The sequence below is a fragment of the Chrysochloris asiatica genome, unplaced genomic scaffold (assembly GCF_000296735.1).
Source record: "Chrysochloris asiatica unplaced genomic scaffold, ChrAsi1.0 scaffold00306, whole genome shotgun sequence".
Classification (NCBI taxonomy): domain Eukaryota; kingdom Metazoa; phylum Chordata; class Mammalia; order Afrosoricida; family Chrysochloridae; genus Chrysochloris; species Chrysochloris asiatica.
This window is the reverse complement of record NW_006408824.1, coordinates 550,145-576,318: the sequence shown is the minus strand read 5'-3', so window position 1 is coordinate 576,318 and position 26,174 is coordinate 550,145. Positions and strand designations below refer to the sequence as shown.

The 26,174-nt window shown below is 53.7% G+C and overlaps 2 protein-coding genes across 2 annotated transcripts in view; one reads left to right on the top strand and one right to left on the bottom strand.

Annotated features, from left to right (window-relative positions):
- RTDR1 (rhabdoid tumor deletion region gene 1) overlaps positions 1–26,174 on the top strand; it is a 69,300-nt gene that overhangs the window by 18,403 nt on the left and 24,723 nt on the right. Inside the window, exon 3 of the mRNA XM_006874919.1 lies at positions 854–972. Within this exon, the coding sequence (XP_006874981.1) occupies positions 854–972 (119 nt within the window). The remainder of the gene's footprint in view (positions 1–853; positions 973–26,174) is intronic.
- Positions 10,187–23,373, bottom strand: GNAZ (guanine nucleotide binding protein (G protein), alpha z polypeptide). The gene is made up of 2 exons (XM_006874918.1): positions 22,639–23,373; positions 10,187–10,533 (listed from the first exon to the last, which is right to left on the bottom strand). Exons 1-2 carry the CDS (start codon positions 23,359–23,361, stop codon positions 10,189–10,191), a joined length of 1,068 nt encoding a protein of 355 aa, XP_006874980.1. The 5' UTR covers positions 23,362–23,373; the 3' UTR covers positions 10,187–10,188.

Genomic DNA, 26,174 nt, shown 5'->3' with positions numbered 1-26,174 from the left:
GTCTACCTTTGCATTTCCAACCCTCATAATCTGTCCTGATAAGCATTATTCATTACAGTATCACGAGTTACCCATCTGTATTTCGTTTCATCAGCTCCGCCCAGACAGATTGAATAGTACCCACTGGAGACTCTGCCTTCCTCCATGCCCCCTAGCACTAGGTTCCCTCTTGAAAGCTTGTAAGCTAGTCACTTCTTGCCTTTGTAGTCCCCCCCTCCCCATTTGAGTATCCAATGTCCAAGTTGCCCATCTCTGTCCATTCTGTGTGTGGAGGGGGTGGGAAAGTTTCTTACTGTAAGGATTTGTTCCTTCTTTTGAGTTGCTGCTCCATAGGTATAGGTCAAGTTTATCAGATTATATCAGCTCACTTTTTTTTTTTTCCCCCCTCTTCTTTCTTCTCCTGGTTGAGCTCCGATCATCCAGTCATCTGGTCCAGGTCACATGGGTATCATCTGCAAGTGTGGGCGTTCCTGTGCATATGCCCTGTCTTCCCATCAGCTGTAGCTCCAATCTACTCTCAAGTCCTCCGTGGCCACGCCACTGACTCTGGGCCCAAGAGTCCCCAGGTCTCCTCACACTGCTTGCCAACCAGGTCCCCACCTGGGTCCACAGAAGTCCACTGAACATTGTAGGGCTTAGCTTGCCACTTCATTGCTGCTTTTACCCCACTTCCCCCCGTTGGTGATGCGTGTATTTTGAGTTTTGTTCCACATTTTTCTCCCACTCTGTTCAGGACCTTCCAATGTGATCCCTTTCAGAGCAGTTAATAGTAGTAGCCAGGCACTAGTTTTTCTGGTCTCAGGGTCTGGTGTGCACGTACTTGTCATGTCTGACTTCACGTTATTCTGTCCAGGGATGGCTTGTTGGAGCATGATATCATTGTGGCCCTGTCCTTCCTGCTGAACGACCCCCAGCAGCTCTGCCGGGAGAACCTGCACCTTGTGTACAAGCACCTGTCCCAGATACCTACAGGTAGGCTTGCGCCGAACCACAATCCTACGGTGCATGTGTCGCCTTGTGGTTGCCTCAAATTTGCTCAGTGCTGAGGTCAGGGTTCACAGCCTGTATTTAGAGTATAAAGAAGGTGTGTTCCAAAGTGGATGTCTCCTGCACTCATCCCTCATCAGGATGACTGTCACCCAACAACTGAAGCTCCAGGGTGACATCTGCCCCATCTTCTGATGCCACTAGCTTGGTCCAGGTGGTGTGACATGAGCTGTGAAGAGGGTGCTGTAAGTTAGAAATGGACCAATGACGTTGCAGCTCAGCATTGAGCCTGCCTGGGCTTCCTCATCCTATCACCTGCTGTGTGCCTGCTAGGTGGCTCTGAGCAGGAGGTAGTGCAGGTAAAGTGAGGAGAAGGTGAGGAAACACTGGCCTGGTACCAGGTGTGCCACAAACATCTGCCAGGTGTCCACTCCCCAAGTGCCTGCAAGGGTTGAGATGTGGTGCCAGGCAGGGAGGAATGGTTTCCTCAGCTGGGCTGGGTGCTGTTGAGAGCACCCTGGGCCAGACAGAAACCCTGGAGTCTTTTATAAAGATTCTCAAGCTAGGTTCCTCAGGTAAGTCTCTGGTGCTTCCAGGTCAGTGAGGTGGGTGGGGGTGGGGAGGCATCTGGTACATCCACTGATCCCTGTGGTGGGACTGGGTCCTCGTTGTTGGGGTGTAGAGCGTGGACGGGATCCTCGTTGATGGGGTGTGGAGCATAAGCCTTGCTGCTCTCACAGAGGGCTCCTAAAGTCACTGATGGAATCAAAATACTCAGAGGAGTCCTGCGATGATGATACTGAGTACAGGCTCAGGATCAGCACTCAGCTTTGCCAAAGCCAGACATCCTAATGTATTTCATACTTGCTTGAGATTTTTGCTAACAAAATCCCTGTCCCCACCCAGAACCCTTCCTTGAGCCCAAAATTTGGTGATCACTTCCCTAATGCAATGTCCCTTCATAATGCCATTTGTATTAGACAACTTACCTGAAGGCTGGCAATTCAAACCCACCCAGTGGTGCCATGGAAAAAAGGCCTGGTAATTAAAAAAGTGTTTTCTTGTGAATTATGTGATAGAATTTACATGAAAGAACATTAGCTTTACATTCATCCTATTCTATATTGTTTCATTGCTATGGTTACAATCCCCTCCATGCATCATCAACCAACCAAAGGGTATACCCTGCAAGCCTGCTCCCTGGTTGTCAGCACACAGCCCCTTTTCCTCTCTGGGTCTAGCTGCTCCATCTCTCCACATCATCGTCTCTGCTTCCATCTCTGGCATCACTGTTTCTCTGGGTAGGGTCCTGTATTCCTTTCTTCTCCCTTGATGGTCCCAGGGACCTCCGCTCCTGGACATCCACTCCCCTCCTTTTGCTACAAAACGTCTACCTTTATGTTTTCAAACCTCACAGTCAGTCCTGATAACAATCATTCACTATTGTACCACAAGAATCCGATCCCCATCTCCTTTCATCAGCCCTGCCCAGACAAATTGGATACTACTCAGTGGAGATTCTACCTTTCTCCACCCCCTCTGGATCTAGGCTCCCTCTTGAAAGCTTGTAAGCCAGTCACCTCTTGCCTTTTTAGCACCCCCATTTTGGGTAACCAGTGTCCAAGTTGCCCATCTCTGTCTACTCTGTGTATGGAGGGGATGGGAATGATCCTCACTGTAAAGATTTGTTCCCTCTTTTGAGCTACTGCATCCATAGGTGTAGGTCAAGTTCATCAAATTGTATCAGATTGCTCTTTTTTGCCTCCTCTTTCTTCTGACTCATGGCAACCCCGTGTAGGGTTTCCGAGGAGTGAATGATGAGCTTGAACCGCCCACCTTGTGGTTCAAACCGGTCTTACAGTGCAGTATATTGTCCTACAGTACCACACCAGTACTCCAATATGTGCATTAGAGATTACAAAACCCAAAAACTTCAAACCCACTGCCATCTAGTAGATTTTGACTCTTAATGGCTCACTAGGTCTGAGTAGAAGTACTCACTAGGGTTCTGAGCCTGTCCGTCTTCATCTTTCTTTGGTGAAACAGCTGGAGGGTTTGAACTGCTGACCTTTCAGTTGTTGTTGTTAAGTGCTGTCGAATTGGTCCGACTCATATGACCCTGTGTAGGGTTTCTGAAGAGTGGCTGGTGAGCTTGAACCGCCGACCTTGTGGCTCAAACTGACCTTGCAATCCAGTGCATTAACCCGCGGCTCCACACTAGGACTCCGGCCTTTCAGTTAGCAGCCTGATATAATTTACTAGCTGTTGTGTGGCTTTTCTCTTTGTTTATTGGTCCAGTGACGCATCACTTAAATAAGCTTTTTATGTGTACTGTTTACGAGAACCTTCCTCTACATCTAGCTCTCAATGTACATATTTGTATACGTATGTACACATACAAAGTATTGCTACTAGGTATTGCATGATTTCATTACAAACAAACCATGTTTAAGCGTGTCTCTATATCAATGGATGGCTACAGACAAGTTGTTTTAGCAACACTCTTAGTTTTGTTCAGATGCCTCCAAAAACAAAGGCCCAGTCAAACTAGTGTCTTTTTAAATTCAAGGGCCAGTTAAATTCAAGGCAGAGAGGTCAGCTCAGAAGGGTATGGTGACTGTTTTTTAGGTTGCCAAAGGGGTCATCCTGATAAATATTTTCGAAGGATGATCACCACAGAGGCTTAGTAGGAAGAAGTTTTAAGAAAACAGAAAACTGCATTGGTGAGACTAAGACCAGAAAAATTATACTGAAGATTTTTTTCCCCCATCATGACACGTTCTTCGAGGATAGCAAAGAATGTTGTACAAAATCCCATCCACTCCATAACCCTGATCTTACCTCCTCAGATTTCTTCATCTTCTTTTTATAAGAGCTTTTATTGTGAATTGAGTGATAATTTACATGGACGAACATTAGTTTAGCACTCAGCATATCATATTTTGTTTCATTGCAATGATTACAATCCCCTCCATGTATCATTATTTAAGAGCATTTGCTTCTATCCCCTGTTTTTATTTTGTTGTTGTTGTTTTTGACGTACACACAAACACTCAGGAATATATAATCATTTAAACAACCAAAGGGCACATTCTGCAAGCCTGCCTCCTGGCTGCCAGCTCTCAGTCCCTCTCTTCCCATGAATCTAGAGTCTTCAGATGCTCTATGTCTCCATGTCTTCAGCTCTGCCTCCGTCTCTGGTGTCACTGCTTCTCTGGATAGGGTCTCACATTCTGCTCATGCTCTTCTCTTTTGGTGATCCTAGGGTCCTCTGTTCCCAGAGTGAAAGATTAACTACTCCCCCCGTTTATGTTATAATACTTCTACCTTTACAGTTGTGACAGTCACAATTAGTCATGATAACAATTACTCACTATTGAATCATAAGAATCTTATCCCCATCTCCTTTCACTAGACCCATCTAGACAAGATGAAAACTATTCAGTTGGGGGTTCTACATTCCCTTGCACACTCTCAAACTAAACCCTCTCTTGAAAACTTATATGCCAGCCACTTTGTGCCTTTATTGCTCCCTCCATTTTAGGTAGCCAATATCTATATCCCTATCAATCCTGTGTACTGAGGGGATAGGCTTGATCCTTGTTGACATACTTCTTTTTGTTCCCCAAATTCAAAGAACATTTCAATGGAACACAGTTTGAATCTCTTGAAGATGCCCAAACTGCGGTTTGGGTTTAGTGTGCATTGAAGAGCACAGGATTCTTCAGGAAAGGACTAGAGATGTAATTATCACCTTCAGAAGTCTATAGACAGATGGAGGTTATGTGGAGAAACAATAGCTTCATGTTTTGATATTTTTGTTGATTAAAAGTTTCTATGATTTTATAGCAATACTTTTAGATGTATACTCATAATCTGCTGTATTGTCTTATCAAAGTTTAGGCCTTTTTGCTTTTCACATTTAGGCTGTGAAAGTGCCTGAAATGGCTGCTTGCACGTTTGTGCTGAGTGTGTTTGGTGTCAGGGTTTCTGCTCTGACCCTTGTCAGTCTGGCACCATCTTCACTACTAAAGAGGCCCTGGGTGTACAAATGGTTAATGTGCTCAGCTGTTCATGGAAAGGCTGCAGGTTCAAGTTCACCCAGAGGTACCTTGGAAGAAAGGCCTGGAGACCTACTTCAGAAATATCAACCCTTGAGAATTCTATGGGCAAAGTTCTACTCTGACACGTATGGGGTCACCATGAGTTGTGCAACCCACGGCAACTGGTTCTGCCATAATTTTGAGGATCATTTGTTAGTTGTTTTCTGGATATGGTGAACTCATTTGCTCTTTCCTTCCTTCAATAAATACATATTGGGCACTTCCTTTGCCCCAGACCCCTTGTTTTAGTTTCTCCATCTGTAAAATTGCGTGTCTGCGGAAAAATGTTTCCAAGGTCTTCCAATCCACATCCCCGGCCTGATCGGGTGTGATTCCCTGAGCGACCAGCAGGGGGAGAGGCAGGACAGGTGCCTTTAGTGCCTCTAGGCAGTCCAGTGGGTGGGCAGGGGTTGCCTCATACTGCCACACACATGCCCTGCGTTGTAGTTGGGCGGTGCGGCCTCAGGTGGGGGAACCAGGCTCTGCACTTGGGCCCAGAGTGCCTGCCCAGGATTCTGGAAGAATCTCCATCTCCTGTGGCCACTGTGGAAACGGCTCTCCTTTTATGGTTTGTTTTCTGGGAAGACAGCTTTGACGCTGGAATGGAGGATTCTTCTGTAACCTTGGGGCATTCCTGCACATCCCAGGCTCCCTGGATAAACTTTCCTGCAGTCCCGCTGCCTATGGCCCTGAGACCCGTGGACCCCTGCCTTGTGCCTTCCACAGACAGGGGCAGCACAGTGCAGGAGCATGACTGGGCCCTCACAGGGACCCATTCTCATGGGGTTTATCACAAGTACACTCCCACCCTGGCAGAGTCCCCAGGGTTGGGGGGGAATTGAGTAGCTGCCCATAGTGTACATATATGGACTTGACAAACAATGGCTCAGTGGCCTGGCTGAAGGGAGCCCCTCTGCCCATTGGGGGCAGGAAGACCCCCAGGTCCCCCCAGAGCCAGCCTTGGGGTGGGCTGCAAAGGGTCTGCAGGGAAAGAATGGGTGTCCTGGAGGGCCCCTGCTCTGGCTCAGCTGACTTCTCTCTCGGATGGTCACCAAGGTCACAAACACGGCTCTTGGATGTTTCTGCAGAGTGGGAGTGAGGTGTGTGGAGGGGGGGCTGCATCCACAGGACCAGAGCACACTGTCTGCACAACATCTCCATCCACAACCACCACCACTGTCCAGGCTATGCACACTGGCCTAGAGGACCTGTCCATGACTCACTGGAAACCCCTTGCTTGCCTGTGTGGCAGGGTGAGACCACTCACATCCTATGTGGAGGAGAGAATGACCAGAACACGAGGAAGATGCTAAGGCTGTGGAGGGGTGTGGTGCAGAGTAGGGCTCTGAGGCTGGAGGGTCCTGGGAGGCAAGGGGCAGGGAGCTTGGCCTGGGTCTGCCCTGTGTCCAGGCGCAGACGAGCTGGGGTCATGGAACCAGAGCGCCTGCATCTTGCCTCCCTTGGCAGCTACCTCAGGGCTGGAAGCTAAGAAGACTCCAGGCCTTGTCACAGCCTGAAAGCGGGTGTAGGGACAGAGGCAGCCAGGCCCTGTGGGAACGTCCCTTAGGACTCAGAGGGTCTGGAACAGGTTAGAAGGGTTTGGGGTCCTGATTTTGATGGTGGGGGTATCCCTGGGATCATACTGTCTGGACTGGAATCTGGGGTGCTGTTTCTGAGGCAGTGGAGCTGTGGGCTGGGCTGCTGGAGAATCAGGACCCCCCTACACCTGTCTCCCATCAGCTGCCTGGTGAGTGGGCTAGGACACCTCAGGATGGAGGGGTCCACTGCTAGGCCCCAGATATGGAGGATCTTTCCTTTCTCCACCTGCTTCAGGACAGGGTGCACTGTGGACCCAGGCACATCCTTGGGTGTGCCCCTGGGGGCCTTGCTCAGGGTCAGGTTGGAAGTTGCCCTTGAATGCCTTCTCCTCCTGCACCCCCTTCTCCAGCAGAGAATACTGTATTTTCAGCACCTTTCTTGAGGTGTTCGATGGTCCTAGCAGGTGGGACATCTGGTTCCGGGTGGGCTCAGCAAAGGGGTGCAAGCAGGTGGAGTCAGCGCCAGGCAGCCTCTAGGTGTGTCTCTCCTAGGAGCAGGGTGAACTCAGCTGAGTGACACACCCAGGGGGCTGAGGTCATGGTGATCATGTGACCACCGGGGAGGAAGTGGGACTGGGACTCTCACCTTCCCCACATGTCTCATGCTGAGTGCAGGTCCCAGTGTCACTCTCACAAAGCCCACGGCTTCTCTATGCCCAACCATGTCCAGGTGCCAGAAGGTCAGGAGGGAATGACAAGTGCTCATCATACCTGGCAAAACACACCTCCCCCTTCCAATTGGAGCGGGTCTGTGGGGAGGGGCTCCCAAAGGGGCAGCCAGGAGGTCTCTTGGAGGGGAAGGTAGCTTTGAGTTAGACCCTGAGGATGGGCAAGTCTTGGACTGTGCAGATGGAGAGGATACATTTGGCGAAGGGGTACATCTGGGGAATGAGAGCTGGGAGACTGGGAGTGTGGCCGAGGGCCAGGGTCCATCAGAGCATGGAGAGCCCTGTGGGGTGGGTGCCGAGAGTCCAGGCAGACCCACTTTAATCCCTCAGTCCTTCATGGAGGCAGGCATGGCGCCACTATTTCCTTTCAGCTGTGTGTATTCAGTAGATGGATACTTATGGTGAAATTAGTGTCTTCACAGTTGGCATCGAAGCCCAAAGTGTGAGATTCTAAGTGTAAAACAGAGATTCTGTTTACACAGGAGCTCTGGGGTGGCTGTGTAGTGGGGTGGGGAGACAACCCCACATGAGGGGGTATGACACATGCCAGGAGTGCCTGGTTGGTGGTGGAGTGTGTGTGTGTAAACATGTGACATGCTTGAAATGTGTGCATACATGTCTATAGATGAGTGCATGCGTGCAAATAGTTGTTTGTAGGCAGACACACAAGTGTGCACATGCCTGTGGCTGAATGCACATGCCTGTGTACATTCTCAGGTGCACAATGGACATGTGCATGAGAATACAGGAACACATGGATGTGTGCGCAGGACACATGAGTACAATGTGTATGCGTGCACATGGATGTGTGGGAGCGTGTCTGTGTGTACATGGGCACCTATCAGCTCAGTGAGGTCCTGACTGTAAGGAGGCTGCTCCCCACAAACCACAGGGTGGTCCTGGTAGAGCTGGGCAAGCTGGAAGGCTGAGGGAAGCACCTTCCCTAGAGGGCGTGGCTCCTCCAGCATCTGACTCCAGGATCCCTAACCTTGGGCACATTTCCTGGGCAGAAAAATGGACCGCTGTTGCGCATCTAAGGATCCCTGGTGACTCAACGGGTTAAAAATGGTGCTGCCAATCGAGAGACTGGCAGTTTGAAAGATGAGGTAGTTGACTTCTGTAAAGATTCAGAGCTTTGAAGCCCCAGGGGGCAGATATACCGATTCAGAATCTACTCACTGCTCTGAAACCCTGTCCTGCTTTGGCATGACTTGGACCTCAGGCTGTGTGTGTGGCTGCAGCCTGGCTCATGCTGGGCTGGTCCTGGAGGTGCCAGGGGAGCAGAGCTTTTAGCCCACTGCTGGGTGCAGTAGACCTGGTGAGCCTCTGAGGGTGTTTATTCTCGCTGGTCTCACTCTAATGTCTCCTGTATGTGTTTTACATGGGGGGCGAAGGAGTAGAGCAGGCGGTGTCCCCAGCCACCCACCCTGCGGGACAGCATTCAGGCGGCCCATGGCACTGACACGTGTACACAGCACACCAGGACGGGCTTGGCTCCATTCACTCGTTTTATTTTCTGAAAGTAGACAATCTGTGACACTTGCACACCGTCACCAAGTGGCTCCTCTTTCCCTCTGTGCATGTCATAACGTTCCGGGCTGAGACTTTGCACACATGGGCACCAGACAATGGGGGCGAGAGGAGGGGCTTTTGGCAAGGGGTGTGTATTTACATGGCCCTGGGTAGAGGGCCTCCCTCAGGCGACAACGCTGGCTGTGCCGTCACAGGAATGGAGGCTACCTCCAGCCACGCCAGATGCAGGCATGGGGGCCGGGTGAGGGCGGAGGGTGCCCACTTTTGCCCCTGATCTTCACATGACAAAGCCGCAGGTCACGGACGCTTTAAATACCAAGAAGTTTCGTTATTGTTCCCTTGCTCCTTGGTAAAGGACCTCCTTAAATACATCACATTAATTTACTTAAATAAAAACAAAGCAGAAGACCACATCAGCGGACCAGAGGGCTCCATGAAGGCTAGGTTATGTACAGCTCAGCTCTGTGGCCCGCACCCCGGGGATTGGAGCAGACAGATGGCATCGTCCAAAGAACAACTTTGACACTCAGCAAGCCAGACATAGAAAGGACCACCTGAAAAAAAATTTCGTTCGTAAAATCTACATTTAAAAAAGAATACCCAACTACATTTAAAATTTTCTGTAATTTTTTTTTCTTTTCCGCAAAACACCACAAGATTTGACCAAAAAAAAAAAAGGGATGCTGGAGAAAGAAGAAAAAACCAGGTTTTGATTATAAAACATCAGACTAGTAGAACAGCTGGACCCCAGTTGGCCTAAGCTGAGAGAAACTGTCTCACATGTTTTATTGTGTGGGTTTTTGCTGCATATTGTGAAGCCATTGAAGAGGAACTGAGCAAGGCCCCCAGGGGCCAGCCTCGAACCCTGGCTCTAGAGGCCCAGGATCCCGAGTGAACAGGTGTGTGCACGTATGTGGGCCAACAGATGTGGCAGGGAGAGAGGTGCCCAGTCCAGTGAGCACACCAGAGACACCTCCTCCAGGCAGCTGCTCATGCCCAACAGTCTGACACTGGCCCCAGGCAGAAGGCGACTGGCTCGGGAAGGCAGAGTTAACAGGCAGAGTTTGTGGTGAACTTGGGGTGCTTCCCAAGTCTTCCAAGGAGCTCAGCGCTGTGGGAAACATCTCCAAACATGTGTGCATATGCATGTGTGTGCACATGTGTGTGCCTGCCTTTCCAGCATCCCTTCCACAAATAGTTAAGCCTGCAGGAAAGTAGGGCTCAGGAGGGCCCATGCCCACCCCGTCTAGGCCCCTCATGTGCAGAGTGAGACCCCATGGCTCCACAGGCCAGCGGCCCTCAGCAGAGGCCAATATACTTGAGGTTGTTCTGGATGATGACATCGGTCACGGCATCAAACACAAATTGGATGTTGCTGGTGTCGGTGGCGCAGGTGAAGTGGGAGTAGATCTCCTTCGTTTCCTTGTTGCGGTTCAGGTCCTCGAACTGCCGCTGGATGTACACAGCTGCCTCCTCGTAGGTGTTCTGGCCGCGGTACTCGGGGAAGCAGACGGTGAGTGGGATGCGCCGGATCTTCTCCGCCAGCAGGTCCTTCTTGTTCAGGAAGAGGATGAGTGAGGTGCTGATGAACCAGTTGTTGTTGCAGATGGAATCGAAAAGGCGCAGGCTCTCGGCCATCCGGCTCTGCAGGGAGAGTTGGCATTAGTAGGGACAGAAAGACCTGAGGCAGCACCCACGGGGGCCCAGCCCTCAGGGGTGGCCTTCCAGTGACGTCAAACCTCTCCCCGCCTCCTACAGGCTCTGGGGCTCTGGCCTGACCAATGCCCCCTCCTCACCCTGGGAGTCACTTTTGCAGCAGAGGGTTGCTGTGGTGCCGCACATGGCCCCCTGCCCTCCAGGACCTGGTCATCACCGACCACAACTCTGAGGTTGACATTGTCTGGTTGCCCATTCCCAACAGTGAGCCCAGGCAAAGGCTTAGTCTTCCACACAGCCCACAACTGTGCCAGCTCCAGCCTGCTGGGGTCTGTTCTAGAACCTGGGGCTCCCTTGGTTCTCAACCATAATCAGTGAGAAGAGAGGGCGACTGCTGTATATCTCTACACCTCTATCCCTACCCTGATGTATGTGCACCTGGCAGTCCAGCAATAGAAAGGAGGACAGCCCAACAGGCAACAATGCCTACCACCAAGGGGGGCACAGCTCTTCCACCACGACTGCCATTTGACTCCCAGCCCATTTTTAACTTTCCTTTTTCAAGTACATGTCCTAATGAGATTTTAAGGTGTGTTGTGACAAAAAAGCCAGCCTTCAGTGTGTATTACACCGGGATGTAAAGAAAATGAAAATCCTCACAACTGGACCAATAAGCAACTTCATGATAAACAGTAAAGAAACTGATGTTGTTGATGATTTCATTCCTCTTGAATCAATAATTAATACCCATGGAAGCAGCAGTGGAGAAAGCAAACAATGTTACTGCACTGTGCAAATCTGCTGCAAAAGGTTTCTTTAAAGCATTAAAGCACAAAGATGTCACTTTGATGGCTAAAATACACCTGGCCGAGCCCTGGTCTTTTCACTCATCTCACATGCATTTCAAAATGGGACAAATTTGGAACATTCAAGGTTTTGTGTCAGTGAAGAATACTGTCTATACCGTGGATTGCCAGAAGGACAAGCAAATCAGTCTTAGAAGAGATACACCCGAATGCTCCTTAGAGGTGCGAATAAGACGAGCTTTGGCTCTTTTTCTGGACATGTTGTCAAGAAATTACTTCTTAGGAAGGCTGCCTGTTTTACACTTCAGCGAACAAGCCATGTGTCTGGACAAAGTTAGGTTTAAATATTAGGTTAGTGAAGATTTTTCCAACCAGGTCACCTCACCAACAACATCAACAAGACAATGGTGGATGTACATGCATGGACATAGGTGCCAGCACGTGCTGGCTCCTGAATCCTCACACCACCCTGTGCCTGCTGCACAGATGAACAAACTGAGGCCTGGAGGCAACTATGCTCCATGTCCCATGGCAGGAGCACCGGCTTGCTACTTCTGCAGGGTAGAAGGGCAATGTTGCTTGACCAAGGAAGGAGGCCCAGCACAAGATTGGCTAACACCCCTCTCCCGAGTTCCCACATGGGGTATTCTCAGAGGGTGTTCTTAGAGAGCAAAGCTGACACTTTGCTCTCTGAGGTGTCTGCTAAGGAGAAACCAACCAGCAAGTAGCAGGGGATGCCTATAGGTGTCTGCCATTCCCGGCCACCTTGGGGATCATGCTCCCCAAAGAAGGCAGTAGGACCCTGGCAGGTCTGGGGAGGCTAGCCCTTCCAATGAAATAGGAAGCAGGGACCCTCCTTCACAGCACTGGTGGGCAGCCTACGAGCCCACTCACGGGAAACAGAATGCCAGGGACCAAGTTGGAGTTGGGAGCTTTGGGGTCCACGTAGGGAGGCAGGTGTCTGCAGAGCGACCCCAGCAGCTATAGTGGGGTTAGCCCTGGGCGTGCACATGTCCTGACTATTGTTAAGTGCCATCGAGTTGGTTCTGACTCATAGTGATGCAGTATAGGTTTTCCAATATGTGGTTGCTGAGTTTGAACTGCCAACCTGGTGGTCAGCAGTCCAGAGTTTATCCTGTAGTGCCATACCAGGACTCCCTTGCCCTGTACATATGGACATATGGGTGTGTGTGTGTATATTTATATAAGTACATTGTTGTTATGTGCCATGGAGTTGGTTCCGACTCATAGCGACCCTGTACAGGGGTTCCAAGGCTATAAATCTTCACGGGAGCAGAAAGCATTTGGACTAGTCCCTTAGTCAGGACTCCTGACCTCCGACCCCAGTGCCTTCCCATTCTGTTTGAACCCTGTGGTGCTCTACTTACTGGGCTCGGGCCCCTGACAGAACTCCCCGCCTTTTGTGGGATGCAAACCTTAGCCGGCCATTGCAGAAACTTGGGAGGGAGCCTGTAGCATCAGGCTGTCCAGAGGGTGAGGTGAGGGGAATTCTTGCCAGACTGTCAGGGCACCAGGACCCCCTCCCTTAGTCCGCCAGGAGACCACATCTGGTATCCCCCCCGCCCCTGGGGAACCTCAGTGGCTCTCGTGAAGCTGCCCACCCCCCTGGGGAAGGGATTGAGATCATCAGAGAAAACCAAAATTTTCAAGTGTCAATGTCTGGCCCTCCTTCCCTCTTGGCTAGACCTCATCAGCTCTTTAGCTTTTGGAGGCACTTGTGACTTGGGTAACCTGGAGTTTCCATAGACATCAGTCAGTAGGTGGTTGTGCTCCCACTGGTGGGCGGTGATGTAAAGTGTCGATGTACTTTCGACTTTGGAGGCAGGCAGAAGTGGTGAGCTGGGGTGTTCTTAGACCAGAGACCTGCCCGTGCTTGGAGATGAGAAGGGGTTGGGAAACCAGACACAGCAATGACCCTGCGTCCTGATCTGTCAAATAGGATGACCATGAGCTGCTAATAGCAAGGTTGGAGGTTTGAATCCACCTGTGGAAAGATGAGGCTGTCTGCTCCTGTAAGGATGTAGTCTCTGAAACCCTATGGAGTAGCTCAGAGTAGGAGCTGCCACATGGCAGTGGTTTGGTTTGGGTGGTTGTTACTCTCCCTGTTGGTGGAAGGGTTGGGACCTTAGGCTTCAGAAGGCACAGCTCAGGGAGCTGGTAAGGCACCAGAAGAAAGGGCATATTCAGAGCAAATGGAACAGACTAGCATTTGCCAAGTGCTTCCTATATGTCAGGAGCCCAGGTGGCATAGTGGATTCAGTGTTGCCCTGTGAATCACAAGGACAGCAATTCAAACCCACCAACTATTCTGTAGGAGAGCATATCTGTTCCTATAAAGATGTCCAGTCTCAGCTCTACTCTGTCTTACAAATGGCCGTGGGTTTGGGATTGTCTTGGTGCCCAAGTCCAGGATTGCGCAGAGGAGAGCTGGAGCTGCTTGCCCACCCTATGGAGCTCTCTCAGGTCACACCTCCTGGCTGTGTCCACCCCAAGTATGCAGGTCTGAGGTGCATGCTTGACCACAACATTGCTCGGGGTCCAGCCAGCCTTCCCTAGCCTTCCCACATGCTGTCTGGGGCCTCCTCACACAGGCTGCAGCACCTCTGCTCCCTCAAAGCCAGTCCCAGCGAGAGGTTGCTGTACATGTCTGTCTCCCATCCTGTGGTGGTGGTGGTTATATGCCATGGAGTCAGAACTGACTCATAGCAACCCTGTACAGGGTTTCCAAGGCTGTAAATCTTTAAGGGAGCAGAAAGCCTCATCTTTCTCCCATAAAACAGCTGGTAGTTTCAAATAGCTAACGCAAGGTTTGTAGCCCAATTCGTAACCACAAAGGGCCAAGACTCTGGTCCCAACAGTCTCTCACCAAGGCCCTCTCCAGTTCCTTGAGGCTGTCCTCCTGGGCTCTAGGATCATCCACCTCTTTCCAACTGTCCTCTCATCTCATCTGGTTCCTGGAGCCCTCCTCCGTGTGGGAACACATGGCACCCATTACAGCCTGTTCCCGCAGACACCTGGGGTGTGAGTGACCAGGGTTGTCACAGGAGGCTGAGCCCAGAGGTGACTGCCTGGCACCACCCTGTCTGCATTTGAGCTCATCAACGCGCCATGTGGCCAGCTTCCTGGACAGGGCCAAGGCCCAGGCCTCCCTGCCTCAGTGGGCCAGCTGCTCACCAGGTGATCAGTGATCTGGCTAGAGTGGTCCAAAGTCAGAGATGTGTGTCCCAGGAGCATCTTAGTGTGTGGCTCATACTGCCGAGTGTCTGCCCGGCTTAGGGCTCTGGGGCATCCCTCACAGACTCCTCCTTGCTTAGGCCTTTCTTGGTACCCTCAGGCCAGTCCACACCCCTTACATGTGGGTGCAGTGCTGGGCCTTGGGCAGATGCCACCTCAGTTGAGCTCTGCACCTGCCCACTGTTTCCATGACAACAAGGCCCCCTAGAGCCTTGTCCAGCAGGCATGAGAAGCCTGACCAGGGTCGGGTGGGGGGTGATAGTCCTGGTACTGGGAGTCTCCTTGAGGTCCTGGCTTGACTGAACACCAAGGGACAGGGCAGCATCAGTTCTGACTCCTAAGACAGGGCCTGGGGAAGCACTGGGTGCCCGGTGTGTGGCATATCGTCCTGCCACCTACAGCATGTTGGCTTTGCTGCTGACCCAGACCATGGAGCCTTTCCTGGGCCTCAGGAGACTACAGAGATGACTGGAGTCAGTTTGTCCCTCTTCCTTACAGGCCTGAGGCTGCCTTACAGTTAGTCATCAGGCCAGGGATGGGCTAGATTTTGAGGCCTCCACCTGAGGCCCCTGCTGGGATGTGAGACCCTGGACTCTAGGGGTTCACATGCAGCCCACTCCTCTCTCCCACTCACTTCAGCTTTAAGGACCAGAACTATGGAGGGCAGCACTCAGGCAGGGGCCTATGTCAGACTGTGCAACCTGTTCTCAATGCTCCTGGACCCCCTACAACTCTGCCACACTCAGAGTGAACGACCCTTCAGTCTGTTGGCTTGCTGTCCACCGTCCCTATCCAGCCAAGCTTCACTGGCTTCCTCCTCCTTTCAGTGACTGCTGTCCCACTGCCCCTTCCTCTCAGATGGCTTCATGCTGGTGCTGCTCTGGCTGGCAGGCCCCTAGGCCTTTCCTGACCAGCTGAGAACCTTCTAGTCATCACTTTAACTCCTTCTTTCTATCCTTTGTCAGCTTCCACCACTGCTGGACTGCATTCTTCCAGTTCACCACTTACTGTCTGCCTGCCTGTCGGGTACTGCCCCCATCCCGTCCAGGAAAGTGTGGGCCCTGCTGTAGGAGTGGTGGCGGGGAGGGGCCTGCACTTGTGTGCCCACCTAGGTTACCTCCAAGCACTAGGTAAAGGCGGGGAATCCCTTCTTGCAGCCACGTCCACTGGGCCATCTGGCAGATCAGTAAGCAGGTGCTCTTCTGGCCTGAAGTGGCCAGGACCATCTGGTTTTGCACGGGGCTCGTTTTCACGTGTCAGCATGGAGGCCCTGCTCAGGACAGCAGAGATCAGAAGCTGGTGGGGCAGATACCTCCACTATCATCTCGGGACTGTCTGCCCGTGGTGGGTTCATCACTGAGCTCTCACCTGCAGGCCTCGGGCCAGCAACATATGGGGCTTGTGGGGGTGGGTTCCATTCAGCTGCGAGGTTGGGATGCCCCACTCCTGCCACTCTCCCCACATCCAGTGACAACTGTGCTGGCTGAACCACCACATTAAATAGTAATGGCTGTTTGAACAAGATAATGACCTGCTGCCAGTGCAGCCCTAACCCACAGCTGGACCCGCCACTTCCTGCTTGCTTGATGACCAGTCACGTGATGTACCCTCTCCTCCTGTCAGTCTCTGATTCCCCCATGGACAGCATGGGAGGGGCTGGGGGAACCCCGAACAGTTTGTGTCCTGGGCAGTGGCAGTGATGGCACCTCCAGATCAGGAAGACTGACTGGCCTTGCCCCTGGCACACTATCCTTAGAAGCTGCTTTTTACCTGTGTTGTGGGCAGAGGTATGTCTGCCAACCTCCTGTCCTGAGCTCATCTGTCCCCGCTGGCCCTGGAGAGGAGGCACCATGTCCCAATTCCCATTGTCCCCCAGTGCCTAGCCCTGGGCTAGAACCAGGGTGGCTTCACTGGCACAGCACTATTCTTGGCATGGCAGTGGATGGTACACCTTACTAAGTGTCACTGACCCCATCTACTGCCCCTGCACTGAGTTTACGTCAATCATGATGCCTTGCTCCACAGCTCTGAGCCTGACACAGACCTCACCAGTGGCTCTGACTCCCCAGGGTCTGGGCAGCCTGGTGGACACAAAGCTTTGGCACCCTAGCCCTGCAGTGCAGTGTGGTGTCCTCCCATGTGGCTCCACCTTCTTTCTGGGGATCTCAGAACAAGGGTTCACATACCTCACAAGTAGAGGGACTTAGTCCAGTCCCAAGGACAGGGCCCATACAACACTACAGGGGTGCCACTGTGGAAACGGTCACTCTGAGGGGTTGTGGGTGCCCTGTCCTTGGTCAGAGGGATGTGTATCCCAGCAATGGTCTCAGCTCCTCTCACCTCCCCCACACAGCCAAGAGGTGCCGCCTCTCTGTCATCACCAATAGGAACTGTATAGACCACAGCTGCTGGCACAGGTGTGGATGGAAACCTCCTGGTGTCTGCACTTTCACTGCCAGCCGGCTGTGCAGCACCCTCTCACCCAAGCCCCAGGCCATCAGGGGATCCCCGCTTGGGACATGGGGACGTCCTGGGTGTTCAGACCACCCACAAGTCCTACAAAAGTCCATCTCATGGGTCTTGATCAAGGAGATGAGGGAAAAGCAGACATGGCCTCCCCACCTGTAGGCACCAAATACAGTGGTGTGAGCAAGAAGTGGGGAAGTGCCCTTCTGGCTTCCCTTGGCTATCTCTATATGTAGGCGGTGGTAAGGAGGCAGCCAGGGCCTTCCTGCTGCTTCTGGAGAAGGCTGCTCTGGTCCTACCTGTCACTCCTCCTCCCCGAGGCTGTGTGTGGCCTGAGAGGGAAAAGACCTGTACACGGTCACTCCTCCAGCTGAAGTCTAGCTGGCTTGAGGGCTACAGGCTTCCTTGGCCAGGACCAGTCCCTGGTTTAGGAATCAGAAAAGGTGCTCGAGTTGATGGGGTATGGTGAAGAATGGACTAGGATAAGCTGCAACCCAGACTCCCATGCAGCTCAGACCAGGGAGAAGTAAGCCCCTTCTGATCACTGTCTTGGCTGATAGGCCCTTCCCTCTGGCTGACAGCCCTTCCAATCCCCCCATAAACTCTAGCTGTAAGAGCCAGGGCCTTAGAACACCACTGAGGAGTGAGGAGGGGTAGCGTCTTGTCCTCACAGAAGTGTTCCTGCCTTGCAAGGCAGGTCTCAGGGCCTTGTGGGCTGCTTCACCCCCATCTGTCTTCAGTGTGTTCTGGGTGTTGTCCAGACCATCCCCATGCCAGAGTGACTCCAGGGCCCTTAGCCCCACCCAGAGCCTGCTCTCTGTAACTGGGAAATTGCTGTCAGTTCTCAGATGACACAAATCCCCTAAAACAATATGAATCTGTGTCTCACAATCCCGCTGTTGTGACGTGAGCCCGGGTAGCAGAGCTAATGTGCTCAGGAAATGAATTCGGTCCCTAGCTGGGGCCAGCAAGGGAGTGGGGTGGCTACTGCTCAGCTGGAAACCCTACCCATACAGCACACAGGAGCTTACAGTCCTGAGCCCCAGCTTCTGTCCCTACTAGTCCTGTTGTCCACCCCTCTGCAGGTGTCCCCCCACCAATATGTGCTCTTCATGTGCCCACCAGCACTCAGTCCTGGGGCTTCACATGCACCTCCTTGTCCCACATGGTTCCCACGTCCCACATGGTCCCCACATCCCACATAGCTCCATGCCCCATGCGGCCCCAAGGTCTATGAAGCCCCACATCCCACGTGGTCCCCATGTGCCCCATGGTGCTCTCACATACCCAAATCCCACACGTGGTCCCCATGTCGCCCACAATCTCAGATACCATAGTGCTCCAAGGCCCACATGCCCCACAGTCCCTCATTCTACAGAACCCTGAGTTCCATGTGCTCCCTTTGGCCTTGCAGCCCATTTGGCACACACAGTACCCCACAGCCCCATGGCCCACATGGCTCCCACATCCCAGATGGGTCCCACAGGTTCCCAACAAGGCCCCAGCTCCCCTACACAGTGTTATCTGGGGCAGAGGGAAGGTCCTCCAGATCCTGGGCCCAGTAGGGTAGGAGCGGGCATGGTTTGGGAAGCCCATAGGTTCCTCTGGCCACCCTGGAGGAAGGCATATGGCCACGTGTCCTTAGAGTCAGGTCGCATCCAGCAGGTGTACCATGAGCACTTCCTGTGTGAACATCCCAGGGCAGCTTCATCAGACGAGGAAGAGACTGCTACCACAGTTGTCAGGGAAGGCAGAGCCAGCATCCCAATGCTTCTCTGTGCACAAGACTTCTGAAGGGTTTGGACAAGTGTGGAACTCTCTTGGAAAGGGCACCTTCACTGGCACAGACATGGAGAGAAGAACTGCAAGTGCAGGGTGGCAATGGAGATGCTGAGGAACCCAAGAAGTCAAGAGACAGGAGGTGTGGCTGCTCATCACTCGGTGAGCCTAGTCCCACAGGCCCCTGGCCCAGGGCTCAGGACTCACTGAGGTATGCTGGCCAACATGCAACAACTGGCTGGACAGGGGCAGAGGGACTGATTCATAGAGTCTGCCCATTCCTGTGGTGTAATCACTCCCACCATGGCTAACTTCAGCTACCAACACATTGTCACACACCCTCATCAAACTCCTAAAAACACGAAATATAACCATGCAGTCACCATTTGGCCTACAAGGACAAGGACCATCATATGCATGTGAAAAATGGATGGTGAAAGAGGAAGACAGAAGAACTGGTATGTTTGAGCTACGGTGCTGGCAAAGAATAAACCAATTAGTCTTAGAAGAAATATAACCACAATGTTCCTTAGACGCAAGGATGATAAGACTGTGTCACTTAGGTTTAGACACATCGTCAAGAAAGTTCATTGACTGGAAGAGGGCGAGGTTTTTGGCAAAGCAGAGGGTCATGGAAAACAAGTGAAACCTTCCTGAGCCGGTAGTCCGGCAGCAACAATGGACTCAAATGTACCCGTGATGGGAGGATGGCACAAGGCCAGGCAAAGCTGCATTCTGTTGTACAGGAGGATGCTGTGAGTCAGAGCTGACTTGATGGCACCTGGCAGCAACTACAACAGCACAGGGCCAGGAGAAACAGGAATGACCTCAGGAGGGACAGAGGAAGCTGCACTTGACAGTGGTCTGTGGACTGTGTACCTCAGGGAGTAGAGGGATAAAGATCCCACTCCAAGAAACTGTAACACTGTCAGGACCCTTCAACTCCACATCTGGAAGCCAAGGCTCCAAAACTGAGTTCTCCCCAAGCCTGCCACGTCCCACTCATCCTACAAACATCTGTGTAGCCCCTATTTCATGCCTGGTTCCTCACATAGAGCACCTGCAATATAAGCTGTGGGTCAGGGGGCTGGCCCAGGGGCCATGGCAGGGCAGGATCAGCAGTTGGCTGCAGAACCTGTCTTGTGGGCACATCCCTGTGTAATTTCTAACACGTTTTGACCAGCCAGCTCTTGGATCAGAGGCAGGCCACCTAGTAGAACCCAGACCTCCTGTGGGGCACCCTCCGCAAGCAGCCACAGCTGGTCCTGGTTGAAAGCAGAGGCTGGACAGCCCTGGGGACTGTTACCACCAGCTTCCTGTGGAGGGACAGGGCTCCCAGGCCAAAAGGCCCTGGTGCCTGACACAGAGGGTTTGTTGAAAGGATCATCCCCCATGTTGGTGCCTGGGCCCAGCAGGCCAGAACCCCTCAGCTCCAGGAAGAGCTGGTGGTACCCTTTGTTTTGCGTGTGAGTGAACACTGATGCTCTGGGACAGGCCTTTCATCCGTCCTGGCCACTACTCTCCATCTTAAGCAGTGTCTGTAAGCTGACGTACCTGGACGCCATGCCACCCCAAGTCCCCAGCGAGGGTTCAAGCAGGGGTTAGGACCTGGGCATGCATTTCCAATGGTTCTTCCTTTCCCACAGTCCCCCCTGGGGCTCGACCTAGACCAGCTCTGACAGTGTGGCCAGGGGTGTCCCATGTCAGGTAACTCTGACAAGCACCTACAACTCAGAGAGGGACCCTGTGGCATCATTGGGCATGCTCAGCCTCGGGTGCTACAGGGGAGACTACAGTGGGACTGTGGGGGTCAGGTCTAGCTGGACTTGGGGCTGAGAACCAGCTGTGTCTGCCTCTGTTAGTAGCTCAGGGCCCTGGTGCCTGCCCCTCCCCCCAGGTATCCCCCTTGGCGCCCTCCAAGCCCGCAGGCCCGGATCCTGGTGCTCTCCTTAGCAACGCACTGACGCAGATGGCAGCGTGGGGCTGGGGGGAGATGGGCCAAGCGGCAGGAGCTCACGGGCATCTGCACAGTCAGCCTGGGGGAGCCTCCCCACCCCCATACTCCCTCTCCAGCCCCATGCCAGCGGGCAGGCCCTTCCGGCTGGGGGAGGGGCTGGCGGGCTGCAGGCGTCATGGGGGAGGACTGTCTCCTCTGGAGCCTGTCTGATTTTCACTCGGTGAGACATTACTGGGAAAGCATGAAAGGTCAAAACCATCTGGAATCTAGCCTCACTGGAGTTTCTCGGGGAGAATTTCCTTTTCTGGTGAAAGACCATCTCCCCAGGCCTGCAGAAAGTGAGGTGCTGGGGGTGGAGGGACCACTGGATCCTGGTGAGCCCAGGTGGGGAACCAGACTGACAGGAGGGTGGGGATGAGTGTCTGTCCAGCTGGTCTGTCCAGGAGGGGTGGGCATGGGGTGGGTCTCACCCTTAAGGAAGGATGTCATTGAGGGTATACAGGTGCCTGGGCTGGGTTAGGTGCCCAAAGGCACCCATGGGAGCTGAGCTACCAGCATCTTGACTGGAGGTGAAATCAACAATCTCTGCGGCTCCTGGCTCCTCCACCCCAACAGGCTTGAAAAATAGAGGACAGAGTCAATGTCCCCAGGGAACACTGGCCCACTTGAGCCAATACCTGTAGGCAGACTCAGGAAAAATGCCACCAACAAGCTGCCATGCCCAGCTTGCAAATGAAGGATAAGAGTGTCTGTAAGATGTACTTATGTGTACGTGGAGGGACAGAGTCTGGCCCTAAGACCATAGGTTTGGCCACTGTCAGCAAGGGGCCCATGCCCTCCAAGAGTCAGCCACAGTCCCTCTGCCTACAGCTGTACCTCGCCAGTGGGCCTGGTTCTGTCCACCACCTTCAGTGTCCACCATATCCCAGAGGCAGTTTGTGTGTAAGGGGGGCAGAGAAGAACCAGGACAGACTCCAAAGCACCCTCGCCCAGCTCCCTTCCCATGAGGTCACCCTTACTGCACCTAACACACCTGCTGGGGTGGGAAGTGTCCACACCTGTGTAAACCACCTCCCACCTGCCTGGATCTGAGGAAATCACCCAGAACAAGGCCCCAGTTGACCCACAGAGCAAGATCATCCTCTGTGCCCAGAAGGACTGGCCTGGCCCTCTGAACTCCGGCCTTCAAAGTTGGCTGGTTGTCCCCAGCCAACCCCTCATGTCCCTGCATGGTGGAGGTCCTGTGAACATCACCATTCCCTGTACCCCAAACACCCCAGCATCACACACCATTATAGCTCTACAATGGACCATTTACAGTCCGCCCATCAAAGGCCTCTTCCTGGCCTACTCTGGGTCTCCCCTGCTTGGCTCCAGACTCTACCAAAGGGGAAGCCTGGCTTTGGCACCCCAACCTTGCCATATCATCGGCTACTCTGGTCTCCTGCCACCCCCTCCAATCCCTGTAGCTCAGTGCTGGACCTGGGCTTCCTGCTTGTCTTCCCAGACACTTAGGAGCAAGACCAGGCTGTAGACCAGATGCAAAACAGCTGTGTAGGCTTGAAGAGCCTTCTCCCATGGTAGAGCCACTGATGCCATCCACCAGACCTTGAGAAGCTGGCTTTTTGTGGGCAAGGGAACAGCCTGCCAAGACCTCCCTCCTCCCTCTAGGAGAGGGCAGCCTGCCACAGGAGTGCTCCATGCTCACTCACAGGAAGGAGGCATCTGTATGAGGGCTGGAAGGACAGACTTGCTCTACCTGCCTCCCATGAGCGGACAACAGAACGCAGTGGAGGTCAGGCCCAGGCAAGACGCTGCAGGGCCACTTACCGTCTGGTTGTCTTCGTAGAGCTTCAGGTCGTAGCCGCTGAGCTCCACACAGAAGATGATGGCCGTGACGCCCTCGAAGCAGTGGATCCACTTCTTGCGCTCTGAGCGCTGCCCACCTACATCCACCATCTTGAAGGTGAGCTCCTTGAAGGTGAACTTGTTCTCCACGATGCCTGTTGTCATGTCCCGGGAGCGCAGGATGTCCTCGACAGTAGGGATGTAGTCGGGCGCAGCAATACGCTCCAGGTCGTTCAGGTAGTAGGCTGCATTGTCCTCCAGGTGGTACTCGCTGGAGCGGCCAAAGCAGGCCTGCGCGCCTGGGTCGGCCCACAGCCGCCTCATGACACCCAGTAGCTCGGGCGTGATCTCGCCTTTGCTCTCGGCCGGGCCCGTCAGCGCGAAAAGCTGCACCGCATCGTAGGCACGGTCGGGGTTGTGGAAATCGATGCGCAAGGCGGCCAGGGCGCGGATGATGCGAGTCAGCGAGTCGATGGCGTTGTAGACAATGAGTGGCTTGTACTCCTTGCAGGCCTCCAGGTTGAAGCCACCGCTGTGGATGATCTTCATCTGCTTGACAATGGTACTCTTGCCCGAGTTGCTGGTGCCCAGCAGCAGCAGCTTGATCTCGCGTCGCTGCCGCTGGCTCTCTGAGCGCAGGTGGCGGTCGATTCGTCGGGACCGCCGGGCTGCCTCCTTCTCCTCGGAGCTTTGCCGACATCCCATGGTCCGACAGCGGCGGGCTGGCCGCAGAGCTTGGGCAGCGCCTTCCTGGCGCTCGCTTTGCTGGACTCACCAGCAGGAAGAGCGTGCGAATGGTGCAGAGATGAGGGGCTGGTGAGTGTGCCCAGCAGGCCGTGACGTGGAACCGTGCTTCGCTCAGTGACTGCGGGGGTGTCCAGCCAGACCACGCTGCGGCCCCTGGCCCTGCACCTGGGCTCTGGTGGGCATGGCGCACCTTCTAGGAACACACTTCCTGCCCCGTCCACTGTGTGGTGGCCACGGTCATGCCCCAAGCTCTGGGATGCAGGTGGGAAACCGTCTGCCCAGATCTGTTGCTGAGGCCTTAGCCGTCGGAGTGCCTCTGTCTATCTGCTGGGTGCTGTGGGCTGCTGTTGGGCAAAGATGGAGGGCTGGCCGCCTCAGGCTGTTCTGGTTCGAGGCCACATATCCGGGCCACCACCTGGCAAAGGTGGAGAGAGAGAAGTGAGATGGGGCGCTCTAGGAGTGCTGTGGCCTCCCGTTCACCCAGACCCTTGGCTGAGCCAGGTTACAAAGAAGCCAGGTGGACAGGGGGCAGGGGACTGTGGCCCCGGCCAGCACTGACCACGTGGAAGACCAACACCCTGTGGAGGTCCATGCAGCCTTGCATCCCATGCTGAGCACCCAGAGAGGGGGGTGTGAGCCAGGGGCACCCTGTTTCCCTGCATGTTGGTTTCCATGCCTGGCTGCTGTTAGGATTGACTATAACACCCTCTCAGACCCCCAGATGTGCCTCCCACACTGTGGGTCTCATGTCGAGCACCCAGGGGGAGACTTCTGGGGTTCAGCATACAGCTTCATGTGGGGCAACCAATTACCTGCCCCCTAGGGGGTGCTGGGTGGTCACACTTTTTCACAGGAAAGCCCAGGCCCAGGGGGTGGGGAGTGACTTGTGGGAAGGAGCAGAGCCTGTCCACAGTGCCCTGGTGAAGGCTGTTTGGACAGCGGGTTGGCTAGGTGGGAAAGAATCATTCCCATGAGCAGCAGGGACTCACTGAGTCTGTAGGGCCAAGCTGGCTTTGGTGCCCAGTTTGCCAACAATGAGCAGCTATGCTCACACCTGGAAGTGGCCATGCTTGGGGAGGTCACAACATTGGTTGGCTGGGCCAGTATGCCTCCCGCCTTCCTTCCCAGGGCCCACTGCCTCTGCAGTCCCCCATCAGCCTGGATCTGGATGAGTGAGTGCTCCAGAGACAAAGGCCATCTCCTGAGTCCAATGGCCACCTTCCAATCCTGTGACAGCCCAGGGCTCCTTAGATACCCTGGAAGTGCAGCCAGTGTCTCATGTTAGCCTACCTCCCTGGCCGCTACCAGCTGTGATCCAAGATGCTGCCCTGACCCTTGCCAACTACGTGGCCCTGTCTTTTGCTGCCCCTGTGCCACATCCCTCATGGACCGAAGCAGTCCCTCTCCCCGATTCTACTAGGTTCTGCCCCCAAGTCGCCACCCTGGTTCCACACTTCTCACTTGCTCAGGCACCTGCCCTTCTGTCCAGCCTTCCCGGAGGCTGCTCTGAAATACTGTGTAAGGTCTGGTATTCAGCACTGAGAATGCCCTGCCCAGGGTAGCAGAGACCTCATGGCTGCTCAGTACTGGTACCAGTGTCTGAGATATCAGCCCTGAGATGTCCCAAGTGTGACTGGAACTGGAGAAGCACCGCCACACCCCCACATAAGTCATGCCAAAACACACATGATGCCCATGCCCCAGCTCACACCCACGTGGTGCCCCCACCCCAACACAAACCCACGTGCCTCATGACCTAGCACACGATACCCATGCCCCAGTTCACAACCATGTGGTACCTGTGCCAGCTCACAGGTACCAGCTCACACTGACCTGGTGTCCATGCTCCAAACACACCCACGTGGTACCCCAGCACACACCCACATGTTGCCTGTGCCCCACTGACACCCATGTGGTACCCATACCCCAACATAAACCCATGTGCCTCATGCCCTAACACACAGATACCTATGTCCTAGCACATACCCACATGGTATGAGCACGCCAGCTCACACCCATGGGATGCCTCTGCCCCAGCTCACACCCATGTAGTTTTCACACCCAGCATATACCCACATGCCTCATGTCCCAGCACACATGGTACTCACACCTAGCACACACCCACATTCCTCATACCCAGCATACACAGCACCTATGCCCCAGCACACACCCACATGCCTCATGCCCAAGCACACATGGTACCCACACCCCAGCACATACCCACATGCCTCATACTAGCACACATAGTACCCATACCCCAGCACATACCCACATACATGCCTCATGCCCCAGCACACACCCACGTCCCATACGCATGCACTGGTCAGCAGAGGGCTCCATTCTCCTATTTTTGTTTCCCCTTGTCCAGTAGCCCCTCGGGTGTGGAGTCCCCAGCCTAGGATGCTTTTTTCTGCCGGCAGCCTGGGACAGTGGCCCAGCAGGCAGCATGCTGGGTCAGGGAGACCTGGGTCAACCCTCCATGTGAAGTCACAGTTGTTTTTCTTTGATCCCAGACCTTCCAAGCTGTCCTGGTGTAGTCTGCAGGTTAATGCACTGGACTTCAGGGGTTGTTATGAGTTGGAACTGACTTGATGGCACTTAACATAACAATAAGACCTTCCAAGGACATCCTAGTCCCAGGGTCAGCTGTCAGATGGCTATGTAACTGCTCATGGGGCCCTGGGCTGGACACTAGCACCCCCCACCCCTATACACACACACAGGGCTGCTGTGCCTAGCTGGAAACAATATAAAACAGAGAAACAGCAGGG

What these genes read in the sequence shown, in the direction of transcription:
- GNAZ (XM_006874918.1), bottom strand. Translation starts at nt 23,361, where the DNA reads ATGGGATGTCGGCAAAGCTCCGAGGAGAAGGAGGCAGCCCGGCGGTCC. An exon ending in TCTACGAAGACAACCAGACG is followed by an intron (nt 10,534 to 22,638) that starts GTAAGTGGCCCT and finishes CTCTCCCTGCAG; the next exon opens with AGCCGGATGGCCGAGAGCCT.